Source organism: Aythya ferina (genome assembly GCF_964211825.1).
Source record: "Aythya ferina genome assembly, chromosome: 1".
NCBI lineage: Eukaryota > Metazoa > Chordata > Aves > Anseriformes > Anatidae > Aythya > Aythya ferina.
In genome coordinates this window covers 115,053,747-115,076,267 of record NC_140296.1, presented here as the reverse complement: position 1 = coordinate 115,076,267, position 22,521 = coordinate 115,053,747, and the positions used below count along the sequence as shown (strand labels likewise).

Below are 22,521 nucleotides of genomic sequence, written 5' to 3'. Positions count from 1 at the left end.
TAAGTCTTTCCTAAGCATCAACTATGGAAAAAGGAGCTGCACACATACAAAAAGTTGGAAAAATACTTATAAGTAGCATCTTTTCAAGAAAGAGAAAGGCACTTAACTAGTCAAATAGATTCAACAGAAGAGATACTAAGCACTAAACATGAATAGAAAGACTGCAGTACCCTAGATTAGAAGCTAAGCCAAAACCAAAATCATAGGATTATTCTTGATTGATAGGATATAAATCTGAATTGAAAAGCACAGAGCTTGCTTAAAGCTGATCAGTTTTCCAGCAACGCCATACTTCTGAAATGAAATTACTTTGTTAGACACGGACCTTAGTGGAATGCGTCATGACACTTTTCTTGGGAAAGTTTGCTTCCACTGAGGACACAACCTTTGTTTGTGACAGGACAAACCTGCCAACACCACCTAACTAGTGCCCATGACTACACTTTTCAGTTGTCACATGGAGACATGCTCAAGTCCACATCCTGACTACTTCATCCAAAATCTTTAACCCAAGACACAAAGAAAACACCTTAAACATATAATACTTTCTCTGGCCTCTGAGAAACGTCAAAACCTGTGTGTCAAATATAGAACAATCACTCTACAGCCTTACAACGCTTCGTGGGATGAGAGAAACCTTTTCTGCACACCTGTGCTCTTACTTTCTGCAAACGCTAACAAGTCCCTAGCAGTTTTTGCTATGAGGAAACTAGCACGCATTACTCTGTAGCCAAATCCACTGCTGAGCAGGAAGTAGTAAGAAAACAATGTTTTTAACAGGCGTGTACATGGTGAGACAAGTGGTTTTATCTGCTTACCAGATACTACTTTAAACAGAAAGATGGAACCACAACGTTGTTAAGCTGAAAGCTTTAGAAGTTGAGTGATTCAGACCAAACTCACTACTCCAATGCATCACTGACCACTTTTAAAGAATTATCTTTATAACCACTATTTCAGGTCTTCATCAGAATTTACACGCACATGGGTTGGATCTAAGATGTCTCACGAGTGCTCAGCGGCACTGCAGAGTAGTTGGCTTATTGGCAAACGTGTAACCACAGAGATTAAGTTGAGACAGGCTCATGCTTTTTTTTTTTTTTTTTCTTCTAAATTATTTCCTCCTTAATGCCTCTGACTTTACAGACTTAGGTCCATGAACATGCCCCTTGACTCCCAATGCTGTGGTACTCCTACTGCCCTCCAGCAACTGTGTCATAACAGGGGAACAGCATCCCTCAAGGATAAAAAGCAGGTAGGATATTAGAGGAGAAAACAAGGGGGCTCAAATGCTTTTACCTGCATTGTCATGGCAAGGAGAGGTGGGAGAAGCAGCGTATACAGTGGAGTCTGACTTCTAAAACATACCCCCAACCAGACAGCCTACCTTAGGTCTCCAGCAGCTTTTAAAGAGCTCAGAAGTTTTGCTGTGTCCAAAAGAGGGATTAGGCCAAAGCCCAGTTAAGAGCCAACATTAGTCATGCTGTGATAACAAAAGGTTGTATGTCAAGGGAGAATTACAAAAATCCTAAAACCAGGTAAGTGGATTATAGCAACTTTACTAGGAAATTCGTTCTTCTTGTGCCTATTGAAAGAAACACCACCAGAGATTACATCTCTCTCAGAATACAGCAGCTGTCTGAGCAGAAAATAAAATCCACTGAACTCAGTGAAAAGGCCACACTTCTGCAGGTTTTGGAAGAAGGGGCATCTGTTCTATTTGCTCTGAGCTAGTCATGCAGAGACTCTGCTCAGCAATTTCACATCACGCAACACAAAAAACCCCACCCAAAGCTGCACAAGTGTGCAGTGTTAGCTTTCAATGGAAATTTTGACAGTGCAGGATTACCAAGATAAGAAGTTTTCTCTTGCTACCTCTCTTAACAGTCTTTGATAATAAGGTTTTGTAACATTCGGAAAAAATAACCTGTGGTTTCCCCACAGGAAACCCATGATATTGCTCGTAATAGGAGCCATAATTTCAGGGGCTATTAATGGGGTAACATTGAGCTTAACATTGGTTTAAGATAAAACAACGAAATTCACAATACAATCTATAATGCACAAAAGACAGTGATTAACTTTACCATAAGTACAAAATTCACAGTATTAGTCAGAATCACTCTCTGAAGCATTTGAGGGTGGATTCAAAATTCTCCCTCTCCTCTCTCGCGTTGTTGCTATTTTATATTTACTACAGATGCAGCACCAGGTCTGCACCTGCAACCTAAGCAAAGGGCCACGTGCTAAGGTTAAAAGAATAGTTCTACATCCTTGATGTGTTCATGAGATTAGTGTCAGAGTAGACATCACTTTAGCATGAGATCATCTCAAAGCATTTGCTATAGTTGCTTTCCCCAGCAAGTCAGACAAGATTTACGATTAAAAACATATTCCCACTTCAAACAGAAAGGTCATTTACATCTTGCATTTTTTAAGACTACAACCAGTCTCTCTGTCTTCTCTTCCTTACAAAGGGGTTTTCCACGATACCATCTAGGATCATAAATGACATAATTTCTAAAAGAAAAGCTTTAATATGAGTAGCGATAGAGAAAGTAGGCATTTGAGGCCCGATTCTATTGTCAGCTGTGCAGTTTATCTTGTCTTCAGGAAGCTAGAATAAGTATGCATTCTGAGGTCTTAGAAAAGTACAACTTACTGGTGACATGCATATATTGCAAAAATGTACTGAACTGAATGAGTTCTTAAGTAAATAAGAGATGTTGATTTATCAAGTCAAATACATTAGAACCTTGTGCTAGCTGCCTTTTAAATTCTTGTTTTCTCTGACTACACTTGAAAAATTTTATATTCTTTTTTAACACTCATTTTCTAAGAAACTGATAAGGCAGTCCCCAGAAGTCTTCTTTTAGAGGCAGAGCAAAGACTTTTTCACTTGAAAACAAGGAGGAAAGAATCAAGGTGGCTTTTTGATTTCTTGGGGAGGAGGAAAGGGGAAATACAGACTGTGAAATGACTTTCAGATTGGTAAGGCTGAAAACTCTTTTTCTTTGAAGTTTGCAGTTGCAACGAGCAAATTCCAGGCTTGGAAGAGACTGCTGGGAACTACTATGGATTTCAGCCACAGTAAAATGTTCCATCCTGGCACAGTTCATCCAGAACCAGAAAAGTACTTTAAACATATATACTCCAGTAATGGTCTTGCTTTTGGAAACTTGCTGACATCCGCTGGGTCTCTGCAGTCTTTCCTTGGTCAGCCATTGCCTTAGCTCCAATGTTTGTGGCAACATACAGTGACCTCATCATAGAAATTGGATATATATATATATATATCACAGAATCACAGAATTTCTAGGTTGGAAGAGACCTCAAGATCATCGAGTCCAACCTCTGACCTAACGCTAACAGTCCCCACTAAACCATATCCCTAAGCTCTATATCTACCATGTTTAGCTGCTGTCCCATATCTCCTTCTCCAACACTGTTTACTATACAAGTTTAACAAACTTCACAGTAAGTGTGTTACCATTCCCTATAACATGAGTACTTAAAAGACAAGTACTGCAATGACTTCTAATTATTCCATTCTGTAGGTTGCACCACATATTTTCAAGACAAAAATGAACAAAGAAAAAGATTTGTAACATATTACTTACTGTTTTGTTTTGTTCCTACACTAATGTCAAACTTAGAAAGACTCAGTTAAGCCCAAAGAAAGAAATTTAAGATCAACCCTTCCCAAGTATGGCTTCCCTTCCAAACATCATCTTTCATAGCTACTTTGGGATTCTCCTGCCTGCCTTTCCCTAAAACCGCTAACAAAATAATATTTTGTAAGCTTTTCATTATTTTTTCAACTGCTCTATCACTCTGTTCACTTGATCATTCAAGTCTTCTGCCAAACTGTACTGTCTGACTCTATTTGAGCACAGATTTACTCCTTCTTATATGCCTGTGCATAACCGTATTTAATAGTACTGTATTTACCATTTCCAAGAACTTGTATAGCAAGAACCATTCCCAAACTAGTCAGTTGTCTATGTGATGTAGAATCGTGTCTTGGAGACACCAGCAGCATATGTTTACCAAAGATCAAATAAGTATGTAAATGGTCAGAGATACTTCCCCAGAATATGCCCCCAGCAGTTTACAACTCAGGGACTTTCAAAAATAGAGGAAACATCTTTGTACACAATAAATGTGCATAGAGTGACATTACTTTATGTCATGTCTTTCTAAAATTAGGCACAATTTATCCTTATCTTTATTATCCTGAATAACAAAAATTTAAGCAGACGGTTGGTTCTCTCACTCTCTCTCTTTTTTTTTTTTTTTTTTTTAAACCTTAACACAGGTATAAAAGACAGGAAAGAGAAGTAAGAAGTCATATTCACAATGGATTTTAGGGCCTGCAATGAAGAATTTTTTGCTGTTTAACAGATCTTGCAGTCTGTTGTAGGCTGTCCAGAAGAGCACATCAAACTCGTGTCTAATCCAATAGACTTCACTCCTGTGACCAAATATGCTACTGCACAACAATGATTTGCTGTTGGAGAACAGATGTATTAACATGCTACCAGGGCTACGAACCTAGAAATTCCCTACCGCATTCTCACTGTTCACCTACCCATTATGGCTCTAATTATCTCCAAAGGAGTTTATTACTTGTAAGCTTCTTGTTCAGGCTGGTAAACATTTTATTCTGAATCCTCAGCAGATCTCAGTTTTACACCTCACACTCTTAGCTGAGAAATTAAGCAACTGTCTCCATTTATTAAATATGTATTTCCCACTCTCATCAGCTTCTTCCTCAAATAGAGATTTTCTTTCATCACAGGAGGTCTTTCTGAGTTGCGTACTCTGATCATGTGGCTTCACAGCACTTCTGTTCACTTGAGCCTACGACATGGAACTACTAAATGCAGTTGTTATAACTAGTTCAGTTCTTTTACTTCCCTAAGCTCAAGACAAACCCTTTACTTTCAAAGGTATCAATTGCGGTCACCATTTCATAAAAAGTGTATCTTTTTCCCTGCTGAAAGCCAAGGTTTAAACCACAGATCATAGGATGTTTCACTTTCTGAATGGAACTTTCACTGAAAAATGGAATATAGAACTAAATGGGATGGACCTATGCTTTTTGATTTAACACTGATAAAATATATACATCTGTGATTTTGATTCTACCAACATTTATAAGTAAGGTGTCTAAACTCAGTTGCTGGCAAACTCCAAAGCTATAACCATTTAAAAATATCTTGATGAAAAATTGCATGAAAAATGACAATTATAACCTCAAAAAACATTTTAATCATTTCTATATATTAGTGTCTCATAATCAATGCACCTCATTCTGATAAAGCTCTGAGTAGATAAGGGTCTTTCTTGCCTTCGGATTAAAATGGAAGAGTATGTCATATTAATTAAGGCTAACCTGCACCTGCACATTCAAAGAAGATGCTAAACCAGTAAATTATTTCTTAAGCATTAATCTAAGGCAGTTAATATAAAAATAATATCCTGAAGTAATAATATCCCAAATAAACGTATACAGCCAAGATTGTTTCCTCCTATGTTTCTCTCAAAGAGAAACATTCTACATTGCTCCTTAGATTATACTGAGGGTATTTTCAATTTGTGTATTCCAAAAAGACAAACAGTCATGTAATTCACCTCTTTTTCTTAACCAACGCTTCCCACTTCTACATTATGCGTAATTGGAGATAAAACCATTTGCTCTGAAAACAAAGAAAAAAGCACACAAACCCTCAAAAGTTAAAAGAAAGCCTCTTCAACAGTGATCTACATGCATGCTTCCTCTGGAAGAAGCTATGGCAATTCTGAGAATAAAATGTCTTTTCTAGCCAAACACAGGCATGTTTTGCTAAATTAAAAGAAAGAAAAAAAAAGACAAAACACACACAGTAAGACACATGCTGATTTACCCTATTTTTTCCACAACTGTTTTGAGTTGTAAGCCCAGATTCACAGACTTTAAAGAACAGAGGGAGCATATTATGATATCTTAACCTGACCTTCCAAATCTGGCAATGGTGTAATTTCTGTATCATGCCTCTGTGTTGTCTTACTGACTAAACTGTAGGCTCTCTCGGTGATGGACTTCCAGACTTGGTTTAGAAACCTCAAGAAGGAAAGAGTCAAATAGCACTCCTATGTAAAACATTTCTGTAATTGAGTTTAACAGGCATCCAAAATACTTTTGTTAAAAAAACAAAAAACAAAAAACAAAAAACAAACAAAAAAAAAACCATAGCACAAATAGGAAACCTTACAGTATGGGTCTCATATGAATATTACCATAGTAGGTTTGTATCATATAAAATTGAACTAATAGTCCTGTACATGCTTTTCTGTGGCAAGACAAGTGGTTATTGTATGCAAGTGCACATATGAATATTTTATTCCCTCTCAGAGGCGTACACTCAAGGAGACCGTCAGTTTGCTAGTAAAGTTGTAAAAGCCTGAACCACATTTCCTGTCTGTAAGAATGCAGGGGAAGAAAAAACGAGAGACTTTTAAGACTGATGGCAACTCTGGAGATAGATTTATGCTGTCAGATCTGAAATAAAAGCACATCCAAGGTCTGCCAACATAACATAACTTGATTTCCTGTTGGATAAAGAGGTGGGGAGTATTCCTAAGAACAGCAAAACGAGGTGAGTCTTTTCTTTTAAGTATTATAAATTTTGAAAAAAAAAAAAAAAAGAAACAGTAGAAGTGTACTTCGGTTGATTACCAGTCCTTCAAGAAGGTTGCCCTTTGTGCTGAAGTCAAATTATTAATAATAAACATAATGATGAGGATGAGTCACCATCAACAGCTTAAACCTTCATTAATCTTCAGCTAAGTAGGCAAAAGCACTAAGGTTTGTTAATCAAGACTAAGCATTGACATCAATTTTATTCTGAAAATATTTACTGAGCTAGGGACTTCTTATTTTATAGTGTGCTTCTTTCCTTCTGAAATATGAAGTTGATATCTTACAAAGCAATTAGTTATGTATTACTTAATTACATCTTAACAAATCCTTTCCAGAGAATTAATCCCGTCTTAAAAGCTCACACAGGTGGAAGCATTATTAATGTTAATTTAACATTCATCAGTCTCTTAATGGGTTTCTTTTGGGTAGGGGTCATTGGTACAGAATAATATTTACCTCACCATTTAATAGGAGAGGGAAAAAATAATTTTGTTTAATCTTTGTCAAATTTACAGACAGAAACAATGAGAAAAACTGTTTTGTGCTCCAACTTATCTTCTAAAATTTGGTAACGATCAAAGTAATTAATCTGCTTACATGAATAATGAGTTGATATAATAGATGGCAAGACAGCTCTTGCTAGATAGGTATCTATAATCTCCACCTCTTGTTCCTTTTCTGTAGGAAAGTATAATAGAAGGATGATATAATCCTGTTACTCTTGGTGACAGATTCTCTGAATAAAATACATTAGAACAGGAAGGAACAGAGCTTAATACTTCTACCATTTACACATACGTTACTAGGAGAAAACAAATCTCTTTCTAGCCCAAATTGTTGAATCTGGCCCATTCCACCAAAAGGTAAGTACATGATTAGGAGAGGATGATTATGTTAATTCCTTCAAGTTGCAGTAATTGCAGAATTCATCCAAGAAAGGCTAGGGTGTTTTAATTTTGACTGTTGTTTTTTGTCTTTTATCCCCACCGTAATTACAGTAGAATGGACTCTGCAAACCTATGAAAAAGTCAACAAATGTTTATTTTGTCCCGTGTCCTGTATTTTTTGGTGCAGAAAGTCATCAAGAGATTTAAAAGGGAGAAACAGCACAAATAACTATGTATTTGGAAATAGTTTTGTTTCCCTGTATTTTGTTGTGTGAATTTACTAAAAAGAGTTGGGTAACACCATCCCTACAGTCAGAAAAGTAGAAATAAATAAATAATCCAGGCAGAGTAAATAATTACCTGAGGCAGATACTCTGCTTGGATGGACATCCAAGTTTGATGCCGTTTCCAAACTAGAATGAAAGAACAGCAGAATAAGCATGTACCAATAATACTAGAGAGATTCTGGTATTAGGTATGTGAAATACTGGCATCTTTGTAATGATTAACTGTAGTACCGCCTCTCAAGTACCACCTCCCAAATGATTAAATGTAGTACCCACCTACCAAGTTCTCCTGAATTAAAACTAGAATTGTTGTCCTCATGAAACCTTTGGCTATACGATGAACTCTTTTCTTTCACAGTGGAGCACATCGTTTTAAGAACAGCTTCAGTATGAGCAAGTTACTATTGCTCTTAGGCTTAGACTATTACAGAAAACTCTGATAAAAATTAGGCTTATCCTATTAGAATAGTAGTGTACTGTCCCTAGGGGCCTATTTTTTCCCCAGGACATTTTTCCGAAAGATATAAATTTTATTTTTATTTTTAAATCAGTTTGAAGGTAGTTGGGTGGAAACGTTCTGAAAACTCTTCTAAGGGTTCTTAAAAATAAATATATAATTTCAAAACGGTAAATCTAGTTTTGCTACATTTGATAATAGATGATTTAGAATTAAAATTAGAGAATGGAATAAAACTATTTCAGAACACTCTAAACTATAATTAAACTTCTCTTGCTGTCTATCTCTGTCTCCATCCGCACTTGCCTTACCTTTTTTTTGCCAGTTAGCTGTCACAGATTGCATCTGCTATCATAATGTAAAGAGAGAGCAGCATAGTTACCTGAGCAGACAAACTGCTCTTCAAACAAGTATTAGCTTTCCTTCTACCACTGCAGTTGTCAAAGTAGTAAATATTTAAATAATGCAATTATAAATGTAAATAGCTAGCATATTGGCAACAAATATAAGGGTAGCAAAAGAACAGCTGAGGGAAAGTTGGGAGTGGTATATCTTTAAATCTGAGATATAAAAACAAAATCTCTTATATTTTGTACTTGAAAATTAAGATTAACTTGAAACTGACGTTAGAAAACCATAGACCAAACACAGAGGCACTCCTGTGTGTCTGATCAAGGCCTTTACTATGGTTTTATGGGGTAACTGAAGATTGATTTTATTTCTGAAATATAAGTAGGGTTGTCTGAAAAACAAGTAGCTCATGTTGCAAAGGTAAGAGAAAAAAAAAAGACATTTATGTCACATACATGTTCTTGTACGTATATAGGTTAAGTCACATATATTCTACTGAAATACAACAGATGTTTAAAACGGCATTTTGGGAAATCAACTTTAAAATAAATTAAATAATGATAAATTAAACTGTTTTTTCCTATCTTTCCCCAAACCTATGCAAGTTTCCAAAGTAAGTATAAGAAAGACCTGTAGTTTGTAAGATTTAAAACATTGGTACATTTAATTAGAAATAAAAGTTGCTTTGCTAGAGTATTTCAGAAGTTCTAGAGAAGTGGAATTGCCCATATACTGTAGATTTTAAACTTAAAACTGAAAAGGAAAAAAACTTTTTTTTTTTTTTCCAACATCAACTATTTTCCAGTCAGTGCTTCAAATATAACTCAGAAGTTGAAATATGAATAAAAAGCTTTTCCACAAAAATTTGGTTACCTCTTCCACATCAATTAAGAATTCTCCTTTTTCTCTAGAAACACCAAGGGAAAATAGAATTCCTGAAACAGACAAATAAATGATAGCCTTCAATACCTAGAAAAAGGTACACACTCAGATCCAAGCTGTATATTTGTTATCTACTCCCTGTTTTTATTCCAATGAATCACAGGGTTTTTGTACACGTGTCCTTCTCTCAGGCTACAATACTGTTTTTGCTCGCTGAACAAAATAAAGTCTTAGGAAAAGCAGTAATAAATGAACATAAGAAAAATGGAAGGCAATCACTTCACAAGAGATAGAACACAAGAAGAAGGAAGGATGATTATTGAGTTAAACTACATTGAGACTTAAAATTTCCTGTCTTTGGCATAGACTTCTTATAGTTTTGGGCAGGCTGCATAGGATGCAATTTTTTTCTAGTGACTCATTATAGAGTAACCCGGTTCCAAACACTGGTTACTCATGATGTTATTACATATTCTCAGGGTGAGATCTCCCTTTTTCTTAATTCCTCCTCTGGAAAATTATATATAGTTATCTCATGGTGTTTTCTCTCTTGTAATGAATATCTCAGTCATGTATCTCATTGCAAAAAAGTGCCTTTCAACATGAAAAGTGTAATTGCGGTAAAGGAGAGCCCTCAAATAACTTTTCTAGAACTAAACTAGGAGAAAAATAAGGAATGGGAATGGGATATTTAGTTTGAAAGAATGGAATAAATGTCCACTGGAAGGACTATGTGGAATAAACAGTTACAAAGCTGTCAGGAATTCACAGGTTATTTGTTCTGCTTTGTTCCTTTAAAAAAGAGAGAGAAGGTAAGTGCTTCATAGTGCTTCAAGAGAGGAAGGAAAAGTGCTACAGAAGTCTACGTGACACAGTTTCTTACTAACAAGGATTATCTTATCTTGCTTAATCATCATAACATCTGTGGATTGGAATTAAACAAAACTAAAAGAGATTTTCAACTTTCAACTCTTTATGTAATCAGGGAACAAAAACCAGAAGGGGCAATTTTGAAGGTGAGCTGATGTCGGTGAGCCAAGGAACAAATCTTTGTCTTCTCAATAGGATTAAATGCATTGTTGCCCCTGCAACATGTGAATGTATAGTGATGCATTCCTTTACTCAGCTTTCCTTTAAAAAGTAAACAAAACATTAAGCCCCTGAAGGAATTCAGCTATGTCAAAGCCAAATAGGAATATTATAGACCTGATTGAATCTCACTCTGCCAGTGTCATCTAACCTCTGCTCTGCTCCAGCTACTTTTTTTTTTTTTATTATTTATTTGTTTTAAAGGCAATTAGAAAAACACTTTCAAAGCTATTCATTTCCTTTTTTTTTTTTTTTTTTTTTTTTTTTTTTTTTTTAAGCAATTTGTGATTTTTACTCCATTTTACAGGCAAACTAGTACCCCAGCCTTTGGCTGATTTGCTATGAAACCACAGCTCTGTTAACAGTTTATGGATGTTTTTTTCTTGTTATTTTGCATCTGGTTTTGATATTAATTATATAGCTCATAAAGCAATGGCTGCCACAGAATAAACAACAAAAGGCTTGAATTACAGAAAGCAAAAATCAACCAAACACAAAGAATACAGTGTAATTGTTAGACAATACATAATATAAAATGATTTTCCTTCAGTTACAGAAATGGAATGCCATCCTTCTGTCTGGGGAGTTTTGGCCTTTCTGAGTCTGGCTCTGATTGTTTCATTGATACTGAATATTTCACACTATATGAAAAAGAAGCAAGAAAGTAAGTAATGTTGTCTCTGTAAGGAAAGGAATTTGACTGTTTAAAAGCACCTTGAGAGAAACCCATCATTTCTGGGAGATGTCAAGCCAAAAGATTTATTCTTTTGAGTCTTAAAGTTATTCTTTGACAAGAATGATTCTAGCTGTCAGGATGTAACTTTTAAAATTTTTAGGAGAATCAGGTAAGATTACAGAGTGATTATTACCTGCCCAACCGACTGCTAAAAACCACTATGCAAACTTGTCCTCTGATGATAAATCAACAGAAAATATACAGGGTGAAAAAATTATTTCTGCTTAATGTTTTATTTGTATAGTGTATTTTTAAAGTCATTAATTCATTTTTTTTTTTAAGGAGTACATTTCATGTAACTTATTTATCAACTGTACTTTAAATTAAAAATGATTTTAAGTAGCTGTACTAACACAAAATACATCTGAGAAAGTTTTATCCTCCCTAAATTTCTGAATGTTTATTTGAATGTTGGATTTCATAATTAGATTAATATTGATATTAAGATTTAATATTAATATTTCATAATTAATCAGTTTAATCAGTTTACTTTCAAAACAAACCAACTTGCTTTTCATCATGGGATTCTATCTCTTAAACCAAAGCATCACTGACAATAATGAACTCATTTGTTTTATTTTTGTTAGAGGATGACTACACTCATACTCTGTTTTTAGTTAAATTTAAAAAAAAAAAAAGTTAATGTGATCGACTATGACAGTACAACCAATCTTCTGCATATAATTCTATAATCAGTTGTACAATCCTACTGCAACCCTTCAGGAAAACCTGTCTTTACAGGGGAAAATTGTACCTTGTGCTGTATGAATATGAATGGGCAGGCAAACACTTATATCGAACTACTTTGAACACTTACATGCATACGTAATCCACATAAGCAGATAATCCATATAAGCTCATATTTATAAATTGTAATCACCAATAAGAGAATTGGTATGACTACAGGCTATTAGAAGAGGTGCTGGAGTGTTCTGGGAGGGGAAGGAGAGTGTCACTTCTTTGTTTTGTCTTGATTTTTAGTGTTATTAGGTAGATATGATGAAAAATCACAGTCATTTACAAAACTAACCTTGAGCAAGGTTGCAGTCAGATTGGCTGATGCTATAGTGTTCTGGTATCAAAGCCTTACCATGGTAAATTCTGGAGTCCTGGAGCACGAGATAGAAAGTCAGGCATTCCTGAGTTATTAATCAAGCTCTAGCAGTAAATCTCTTAGTGGCTATTGCCTCTCTGCTTCAGTTTCTTCATCTGTGGATCACAGGATCTCTCTCTTTCAGAGACAGAAGCAACTAGTAAAAAAAAAAAAAACTAACGAACCCTTCATCTTCTGATATAAACACGATGCACCTCCCTAGGCATAGAAAAAGATATGTTAGAAGTAGGAGGAGGAGGAAACAAGAAATGAATCCCATGTGTTATAGTACATTTTTGGGAGAAGGGATTATATATAATAAACATATATGTTGCTTAAAAAAATAGAGCCTGGAAGACCTACTTCTGTACAGTGAAATCAAAAGTGTGTCAGTTAGGACAATTATCTGAAGCACTCTTAAATAACATATTTCATTCATTCTTTTTTTTTTTTTTTTGTTAAAAATTTTCTAGCTAAAATGTATAAAGACTATGAAGACAACAGTCCAAGGTAAGTTGGATAAAAAATTTCTTTCTGAGAAGGGCAAAATAAGCAATAAATTATGACAGATGGCTTTAGACGGAAGACATGGGGGAAATCCATTATCTCACATGGCCTGCCTGGCACTACTGGAGAGCAGGAGAGTTACGGGAAAAAAAAAAAGTTCTGTGAAGGGGGGAGGGAAATAATTTCACACAGGAGGGATGTACTCCAGTCATTTACTCAACAATAAATAACTGCATGCTGATATGATTATTTTATGTATTGAAGTAAATGCAAAACATTGAGTCAAAACACTACCACTCCAATTCAATGAATCTACTATAATTAAAGAGAACTCAGAAAATAATGAGAAATTACAGTCTGATATTTAATACTTGGGGAACAGTAACTTGTGTGTATTTACTTTTCATAACCTCCTTTTGCACATTGCATTCAAAAGCCCTAAATCAGTCTGTTTGCGTCGGTTCCAGATGCTGGACAGCTCCTGATCTCTCCCCAGTTTATTCCATATTAAAGAAATTACTTTAGAAAACAGAGATAGAAGGCACCTCAACACAAATATAAGATGCCTTTGAAACAAAAATACAAAAGCTGTTGTCCTTCTCCCCAAACCAATCCTCAAGGACGTGCTTACTTGAAATTGGGAAGTCCCTCTGTTCATTACTGTCTGTTCAGCTGATTATACCACTGAAAAAAACAGTCTAAGATTGCATCACTACATCCTCTTTACAAGTCACAGTATAGGGATGCAATGGGAACAGGATCACACTGTGCTTCACTCTAATGATTCTTGTTTTTACAAACATGCTTAAAAACATTTTCAAGAAACACCAGGTAATGGAATACAGAATACCATTAAATAGCCAAAGCTGAACTTTGTTCTGGTCTTGTCTAGGTGCATTGACATAAGAATTTTAGTTCAATCAGGAGTGCACTTTTTTAAGAACATCCTCCCCAAAAGCACCATTTAGTTCCTTAGTTTGTATTGCAAAGTGGCCTTGGAGGATGTGAATAGGGTTCCCTTCAGATGGAACCCAACTAAGAGCCACGCTCCAGGATTGTACCTCATACTCTAATTGTTAATTGGATTTCAGTGAATCAAACCAGGCTTGAGCTAAATAGAATTTATCCCTCCTTCCCAACCACATGCAGGTTTATCTACTCCTTAGCAACAATTGTTTGACTCTAAAGTTGCACTCCTGTTGTGCCACACTACTATACTGGGCCTCTTTGACCTTCACCTGCTTCCCCCAGACTTGTCAAATTTAGCTTGCAAAGTAGAGGTTCAGACGGATTAAGCAACCTCAGCACATGAAGTTATCATCTGAAAGGGAGCACATTTCTGTAGGTTAAAGAACTTTAGCTTGAGGATGAAGGCGTGTAACTCAACAGTGAATGAATTTTATTTTGGTCTTTATCACAGCAGTCTCTATAAATATGAGTAGCAGAATTAGAAAAGTTTGACGTAGTTCTCAAATGATTATATGGTATGTGAGCCAATAAAGCAAGAGATTGGTTACATTTACCCATGAAGTCCTTTTTGGGCCACTTCTCACAGTTATCTCACTGTTACTAAGAGATCATTAATATTTTTAGAACTCCATCAACCAGTAGCTTAGTAGTCTTGAGACTGCCTTTATACTTACTTAAGTTACAGGAAAGAAGAGTTCTATCCTTGGCTAGATAATAAATTTCTCTTCAGAATATTGACAGTGCCTTTTCTTCCCCTTCTGCAAATACAGTGTTATTACCTCCCATCGCCCCAGATATTCTTCTTGTTGTTTTTTAGGTCATATACAATCTTTTACTGTAGATTTGTGTAAAATGTTCAAAGTAGAATAGTGGGGTCTTAAATAAAGCTTATTATGTGATTTTAAAATATCTTTCCATTCCCATTCTAGCTATGATGACCATTACACAGAAGATGACCCAGTTTACGGCAATCTCAGTCAAGAAGTTTTAGGTAAGCCTCACGTTAAAAACGTGTCTATTTGGTGGTTATAAGAAATGTGAAATTGAAAGCAAAATGACCAACACATTCTGTGTTTCTCAGAAAACCTGAGAATCCTTTCCTCTTTTAATTGCTGTACTGATATCTACTTGGGGTAGAACAGCAAACCAAAATACTGCACTGTTTATAAGACCAGGTCATCTACTGAATAGATCACCTCTACTGCCAAACACTTTGGTATGTGAAGTTACCCTCATATGTTCTAGCAGTCTAAAATGATGTCCCTTTAGTGAATAAATAGAAGCTTACTATCCACATGAATAGAACATTATTTTCCATTTTAGAGTATCTGTGCCTGAATTTCTAAGCTACTCTGTAAGCAGAGTAAGAGACTTGTATGTCACTTCAAAACAAGATAAGCTTCTATCAAAGTAAATTGGTGGGGGTAAAGGGGTGGGGTTATTTCTGTCAGGGGGATTTGTTAATTGGATTTTTTTAATCCTCAGTAGGATGTCTTTAATAACTAAAACATTTTTCTACTTTGGTAAATTACAGAGGAATGTTGTTATGAGCAGATGAAGTCCCAGCCTCAAATGCCAGTTAACCAGCTACAGGTATCTTCATTTTTAAATTTGGATATCTGAATGAGGGTAACAAGGCCTGTTTCAGACTTTTTGTGGTAATCCCATGACAATAAGTAACTCAAATTCTTACACTGCTCATCATAAAAGTTACCATGCTTGAGTGTTTCAGTTCATCAGGAAATTTAAGCACTGACTTGACACTTAGTTCAGTCTAGGCCATTAGTAAAGGAAGCAGGAGAATTATGGACTGCTCATTTCTATCCATATGGCATAATAAAGCTCAGTCACAGGAATGTAGATCAGGCTCAATTAAGCATGCATCTTCTGCCATGGTTTATATGAAGAATTGTATTTGTTTTGGACATCAACCAAATGAAAACATAAACTGCATCACATGATAATCGTGAGTTTGACTGACTTACTCCTGCCCAGCACAAAAATCTGTCTTAACAAATGAAAGACAACTGATTTTCTATTGATTTTTATCTTGTTGTTACTTGGATACCTAAAAGCATACAAGCTTCTATTGAAATTTGTCTGTAATTGACGCATTCCTAGTATCAATTTTTGAATTGATTTCCAGGTATTTCATAAGGAGTTATTTCCAGCCTCTCTCTCTCTCAGGATGCTTCCAGGGGGAAGACACATCCTTTCTTATCTAAAGATCTGTTAACATAAACTTCACAGAAACAGAATCATCTATGAAAATTCCAATGCCAAAAGCACTTAACAATTTGACTTGAAAAACATATAGAAAGTAGCAGTGGATACACACATACACACAACATACATTTTGCACTGGAAATCAGATGAGGTATAGAACAAAGAATCGCCCAGCTTTTGTTTTCCACACAAAGCCTGCAAAAACTGTTGTCGCGAACAGTGGCGTTCTAACAGATCAAATGGGGGAAGAAAAACAGATCCAACAATGCCTTGCATCCCAAAGAACTTGGGCTGATTATATAAGCTATTCTTATTCCCATAGAGGGAAAAATACCTTAATTATTTTTTTTCCTTACTGCCATTATTTCAAGAACATGAGTCATTTACCATTAGGTTCTTGTTGGTCTGTTTTCTGTGCTGCCATAGCTTAATCATCTGTACTTTCAATTAGTTCATTTACAGCTAGTTTGTGTAAGCTTCAGCCCCAACCACAATAACAATACAGATGTACTGGAAGCCTTAGACATAATTCTAAATCAAGCATGACTACGGAATGTTAAATGCAAAGTGAATTTCCTTCTAGGTGGAGCCTGACCATCAGATGTGTTATGCCTCACTTGATCACAGTGTCAAGGGAAAACGCAGAAAACCAAGGAGAAAAAAAGACCCTTCAGTAGAGGATGAAGAAAGATCATCCAAACCCACCATTATCACTTCAAAAGTTAGCATTTACCTCAACAGTGATCAGCTGGCTGCTGAAAACACAGTCAACATAGAAGCCATTCATGATGATCCCATAAGACTAATGGGTTTGATTCATACAACAGATGGAGAGAACATTTGAAGTAGCTTCATGAACCAAATATGCAATCACAAAGTGAGATCTGCTTTGGTTGTTCTGGAGGAAAGGTGAACAATTAAAATTGTATCCTGTCAAACTAACATACCAAATATAGGTGTAAAACAGGTAAGTGAAATGTTCCAAATTGTCTTCCAAGCAAATCCACGGACTAAGCAAGAACTAACTATAGGTCCAGACTGTCACTTTAAAGGGCCTGTCCTCCTGAAGAAGTTTTGAAAGGGAATTGTAGGAGCAGGATTCACATGGTATTCAAGTCAAAATTAAACCTTCGTTTAAAACAACCATCAACCTTCAAACAGTAACAAAAGACCTACTCATTTGTGTGTAAGAACTCCTGCACAGTACGACTGTTCTTCTGTATAGGTTTTCACAATACTTTTGAAAAGAAATGGTGTTTTGCACAAGTACACTTAAGGATTTAGTTGTTTTCCCAGTTAAACACTGATCTGCTATTCAACATTGTGTACTTCCTCACTGTCAGCAGCCTACGGTATTAAAAGAATATACTTAAAGCTAATTGCAGAATAATTTAACAACTTTTTTTAAGTAGTACCTGTACATCTAGGCAGATTTAAAAGAAACTCATATATCTTCAGTTTCCTTCTGTGAACAATATCAACATACATATCAAATCTTCATTCCTCTACTAACAGTATTTTATTCATCTATATTCAAGAATAAGATATTGACAAATGATCTGTACCAATAAATCTCCTGTAGAGGATTTTTTCCTTCTAAAATTATATTTGATATTTAAATTCCTACAAGGTTTTACAGTGCATTTATCTTTTTTTTTTTTTTTTTAATAGGAAGTTTTTTATTTCCTAAGTTATTTACATACTGGTTGCACTCATAAGATAGCAAGAACTTATAGTAAGGATTTCTTTTTGTAGCACATTCTGGGAGCCATTAAATAGTAGTAGCAGAAAACAAGACATGCTGATGTACCATGCCTACCTCTAGATGTCAGAAAGTTCTGCCTTCTCAAAAAAAAAAATATTAGTGTCTTTAAAATCTATGCAGAGCACAGTGCTGAGGAACTTGAAATGCTCAAGGACATTCAGAAGCCTGACAGCATCTCAGGTCCTGAAGGAGACAGCAGCTTTGAAAGCAGTTAGAAAAAACAAACAACTTATAGTACAAAGAGCCAACACCTCTGGAAAAAGCAGAAGTGGCTGCCTCTGTCAAGAGATGCAACAAATTTATGAAGAAAAACAAATGTAAAAGTTGTTTGACAGCCTGGCCCACATTTAGTTTAGCTTAGTTAACAGATCTCTCTCACATGCCTTAACTTCTATGCTAGACCAAGAAGAATGACCCAACCCCTGCAGACCAAGCTGCTCAGTGTCTTGTACTAGCATGGAGTTTTATGTGCAGAGATCAAATCAATATGTTTGACCACTAGATCCCAGAAACAAGGCAGACTCAGTAGCATTAAACTGATTGTTATCATGGCCATTGACCGATTAACATTGGAGAAACAGGAATAAATATTTGTGAAGAATCAATTAAAAACACGCACACCACCACTGTAATGAAGCATCATATTAAATGATGATGCTAACTGAAATCCCAAGGAGGGGAAAAAAACACAACAAAAGTCAAATCTAAAATCCAAAGCTAAACAGCAAGATTATAGAGCACAAAGTACTACCTTAATTTGATCAGGTTGTAAAGAGCACATTGTTTTTTAGCAGGAGCAAAGGAAGAATAAACAAGCTATTTACAAGCTCTTGCATAGCTTCATATATCAAAATAGTTTGACTAACATTAATGATACATAAAATATTTCAATTTAACTGACACCAATCAGATGCAATACTCAGCCCTGTGAAGCAATTAGAAGTGAAAGCTTTCTTAAACAGCCTTCTTAACAAGCTTTCTTAAACAGTATATGAGGAGAGTCCCATGGAGCTTATTGTCATTGTTTTTCCAACACATATACAAAAAAAGGGATGCTATTATTTTCAGTTAATACAATTTGTGTAAACTTTGTTCAAGAGTTGCTATTTCCCAATTTTCTCTCAGTGTTTTCACTCTTGATTACATGTATGTCTTCACTCTCAAAATTCCAAGATCAAAGAACTTCTGAGACTGATGATTAGAAAAAATATCAATAGAAATGAAGCATACACTTCTCATTGAGTATACACATAACAATAAGCCCACTGCATAATGTTTTTGGTACATTTAGTTTCCTCTGTATACTTAGCTTTCATTGTTCAGTCCAGCTATTTATTTACTAAAATATTCATCTGCTGCTTTTCTCTACAACTTTGTTTCCTAAAAGAACGGAGTTCTTTTGTAAATATCCTCCTTCAATATACACTTTCTTTCCAATTTAATCACTGTTATCAATAAATTATTCATTGCTGCTCTCACAGCATCAACTTCAGGATCATCTTTTGTCAGGCTTATCAATCCAAGGCATTACTAATGCTGCTACATAGAATCATAGAATCATAGAATCATAGAATATCCTGAGTTGGAAGGGACCCTTAAGGATCTTCAAGTCCAACTCTTGACACCGCACAGGTCTACCCAAAAGTTCAGACCATGTGCCTAAGCGCACAGTCCAATCTCTTCTTAAATTCAGACAGGCTCGGTGCAGTGACCACTTCCCTGGGGAGCCTGTTCCAGTGTGCAACCACCCTCTCTGTGAAGAACCCCCTCCTGATGTCAAGCCTAAATTTCCCCTGCCTCAGCTTAACCCCGTTCCCACGGGTCCTGTCACTGGTGTTAATGGAGAAAAGGTCTCCTGCCTCTCGACACCCCCTTACGAGGAAGTTGTAGGCTGTGATGAGGTCTCCCCTCAGCCTCCTCTTCTCCAGGCTGAACAGGCCCAGTGACCTCAGCCGTTCCTCGTACGTCTTCCCCTCCAGGCCTTTCACCATCTTCGTAGCCCTCCTCTGGACACTTTCCAACAGTTTCATGTCCTTTTTATACTGTGGTGCCCATAACTGCACACAGTACTCGAGGTGAGGCCGCACCAGCGCAGAGTAGAGCGGGACAATCACCTCCCTTGACCTACTAGCGATGCCGTGCTTGATGCACCCCAGGACACGGTTGGCCCTCCTGGCTGCCAGGGCACACTGCTGGCTCATATTCAACTTGCTGTCTACCACGACCCCCAGATCCCTCTCTTCTAGGCTGCCCTCCAGCGTCTCATCGCCCAGTCTGTACATGCAGCCAGGGTTTCCCCGTCCCAGGTGCAGGACCCGGCACTTGCTCTTATTGAACTTCATGCGGTTGGTGATCGCCCAGCTCTCCAACCTGTCCAGATCCCTCTGCAAGGCCTTTACGCCCTCATTTGAGTCCACAACTCCTCCAAGTTTGGTGATGTCCAGATTCAGTTTTATTCCCCCAGATCTCTACCTTCTGTTTGCTTAAATAAGACACTAACCCTCCTCCTCCTCCCCCCCCCCTTTTTTTTTTGCGTGGATTGTTTTTAAGTGACTACTAATTTTTAAATGAAAGAGCATGTTCAATATTGCTTCATCTTCAAGCCATTGACAAAGACTTATGTAAGCTACCATGCGTTTCTTAAATTCATTCTGTATAGTTTCTTTAAATCCATTCTGTATAAAGAGTTTCAGAAGTAATTAAAGCAAAATCAGAAAAGGAGATCCTAGGTCTTGTTTTGTACTATCTCAGTAACTTAACCTGTTTTTATAGCATTCTTCACAAATATTTTGAAGCAGACAGATGCAGTTTGAAGCTGTCGTTATAACAGTAAGCTTAGCATTTGACTCAATTATCAGTTTGGTGGAAATGTGAAAAAATAAGCCTAATAGGAATACGGTGGCAGAAGGAGAAGACTGCTTGGAATTCAAGAATAGATATCAAAACAGAGTATCAAGTAGCACCATTAAATTTTCAGAGGTCTAGAACAGGTATCCTTCAGCAGTCATGACAGACCCTTGGTGATATCACACTTTTAAGAATCAGAAGACAAACAAGTGGATGTTTTCAAATTCCAAAAATAGTTGTGTAACTTTCTCCCATTCCTTGCTACTGCTGGAATCAAAAAAGTTGCACCGGGATGAGCTTATCTTCCAACACCAGGAGTTTTTCCAAGAACTACCTCTTAAAATTCTAAGCCATTTCCATAGATGGAATGAATTATTGCTAAGTTCTTTAAATAAACTTTTTTTCCTACCTTGGTTCCTTGCTTTTTTTTTCCTACCTGTGTAGAAAACATATTTAGACACGTCCAAAAGTGATTCTAGTTTAGAGTTACTTCAAAACAGAAAACATTAGTGCAATTTTGCAGTCTTTTGGTAGTGGTATCTCAAGAAATACTGGGAAATAATTACCTCAATAAATAAATTAAAAAAAAAAAAAAAAAAAAAAGGTAGTTAATAACGCATTTCCCTAGTGTCCATCCATATCTGGGGCCAGAAGTGAGCCGCCACAAAAGCATAAAGCATCTCTAAAAGACTGTTGTTGTGATTCAAAGATAGAAGCCGAAATTCCTTTAAGTGGTATATTCTTTATTGCAGCGCTGGATGCACGGGGGATCTCTCCACCTATCGTGCATACCTAAAGCGGAAAGCAGTCTTGAATTTATACAATCAATCTATCAATATTCTACAAGCACCTATACATATGCATTACCTATCCCCACCGTCCCTTGCTTCTTATGCTAATTAGCCTTTTGGCACCTTGCGCCTGCGTAGAGCCTTCCAAGAATTGTGGGCAGGGGTCTTTGGGAGGAAGACCCCGAGTCTTCCTCACAGTGTACTTTTCACCTTTGGTCAGGAATCTGCTGAATTGGCAGGTTTCTTAATTGCAAGAGCTGGTTGTTGCTAATTCTTCCGTTTGTTGTATCTTTATAATGAATTCCAATGTCCAGTTTTGAGATTTATAGTCCTTACGTTTGTTTCTCTGTCCGTCTGCCGCTTCCTTATCATGAGTTCCAGTGTCTTGTTTCGAGATATACAGTCCATGTCTGGGGATTGTCCTTGCCTCCCCAATGCCTCCCCAATACCTCCTTAATCAGTTGAAGACCCTAACATAGGAACAATGAGGGAGGGAACATGTGCATACGCATTGCAGAAGCCACCCACTGATGTTTATTGTCTTACTCTAGAGTAAGCGTTACTGAAGTTGACTTCTTGTTCCATTCAACACCACTTAAAAGTAACAAAAAATCTGGTTTTAAGTGCTATAATAATGTAAAGACAAAGAAATAAGCAAGCACATCACAAACAGCAGAACACCAAAACACAATAAAAAAAAAAACATGCCCAGAAAGGAAGTCAAGGAAAACTATTTTTCCTTTTCTGAAGCCTGGAAAGCTGACACTGGGCAATGCTGATAAAAGAGTGCATTTGACCTAACGCTTACCACTAAAACAACCCCCTTGCCAAGAAGGAGCACAGCAATGAAAGCCTGTGGGATCCTGCCACATTGTTCTCATGTATTTGTTGTAGGCATACAAACTTGTCCTGAGAATTTATACCTAAAATAAAATTCTGAAAACAGGTA

The 22,521-nt window shown here is 36.5% G+C and overlaps 1 protein-coding gene across 1 annotated transcript; it reads left to right on the top strand.

The window, feature by feature from the left end:
• The first annotated feature begins 6,384 nt into the window (after nt 1-6,384).
• Nucleotides 6,385-19,414, top strand: TRAT1 (T cell receptor associated transmembrane adaptor 1). Its single transcript, XM_084535890.1, has 6 exons — nt 6,385-6,641; nt 11,189-11,302; nt 12,941-12,977; nt 14,873-14,934; nt 15,478-15,536; nt 16,753-19,414. The coding sequence occupies exons 2-6, from the start codon at nt 11,197-11,199 to the stop codon at nt 17,011-17,013; spliced, it is 525 nt and encodes a 174-aa protein (XP_084392016.1). The 5' UTR covers nt 6,385-6,641; nt 11,189-11,196; the 3' UTR covers nt 17,014-19,414.
• The last annotated feature ends 3,107 nt before the right edge of the window (nt 19,415-22,521 follow it).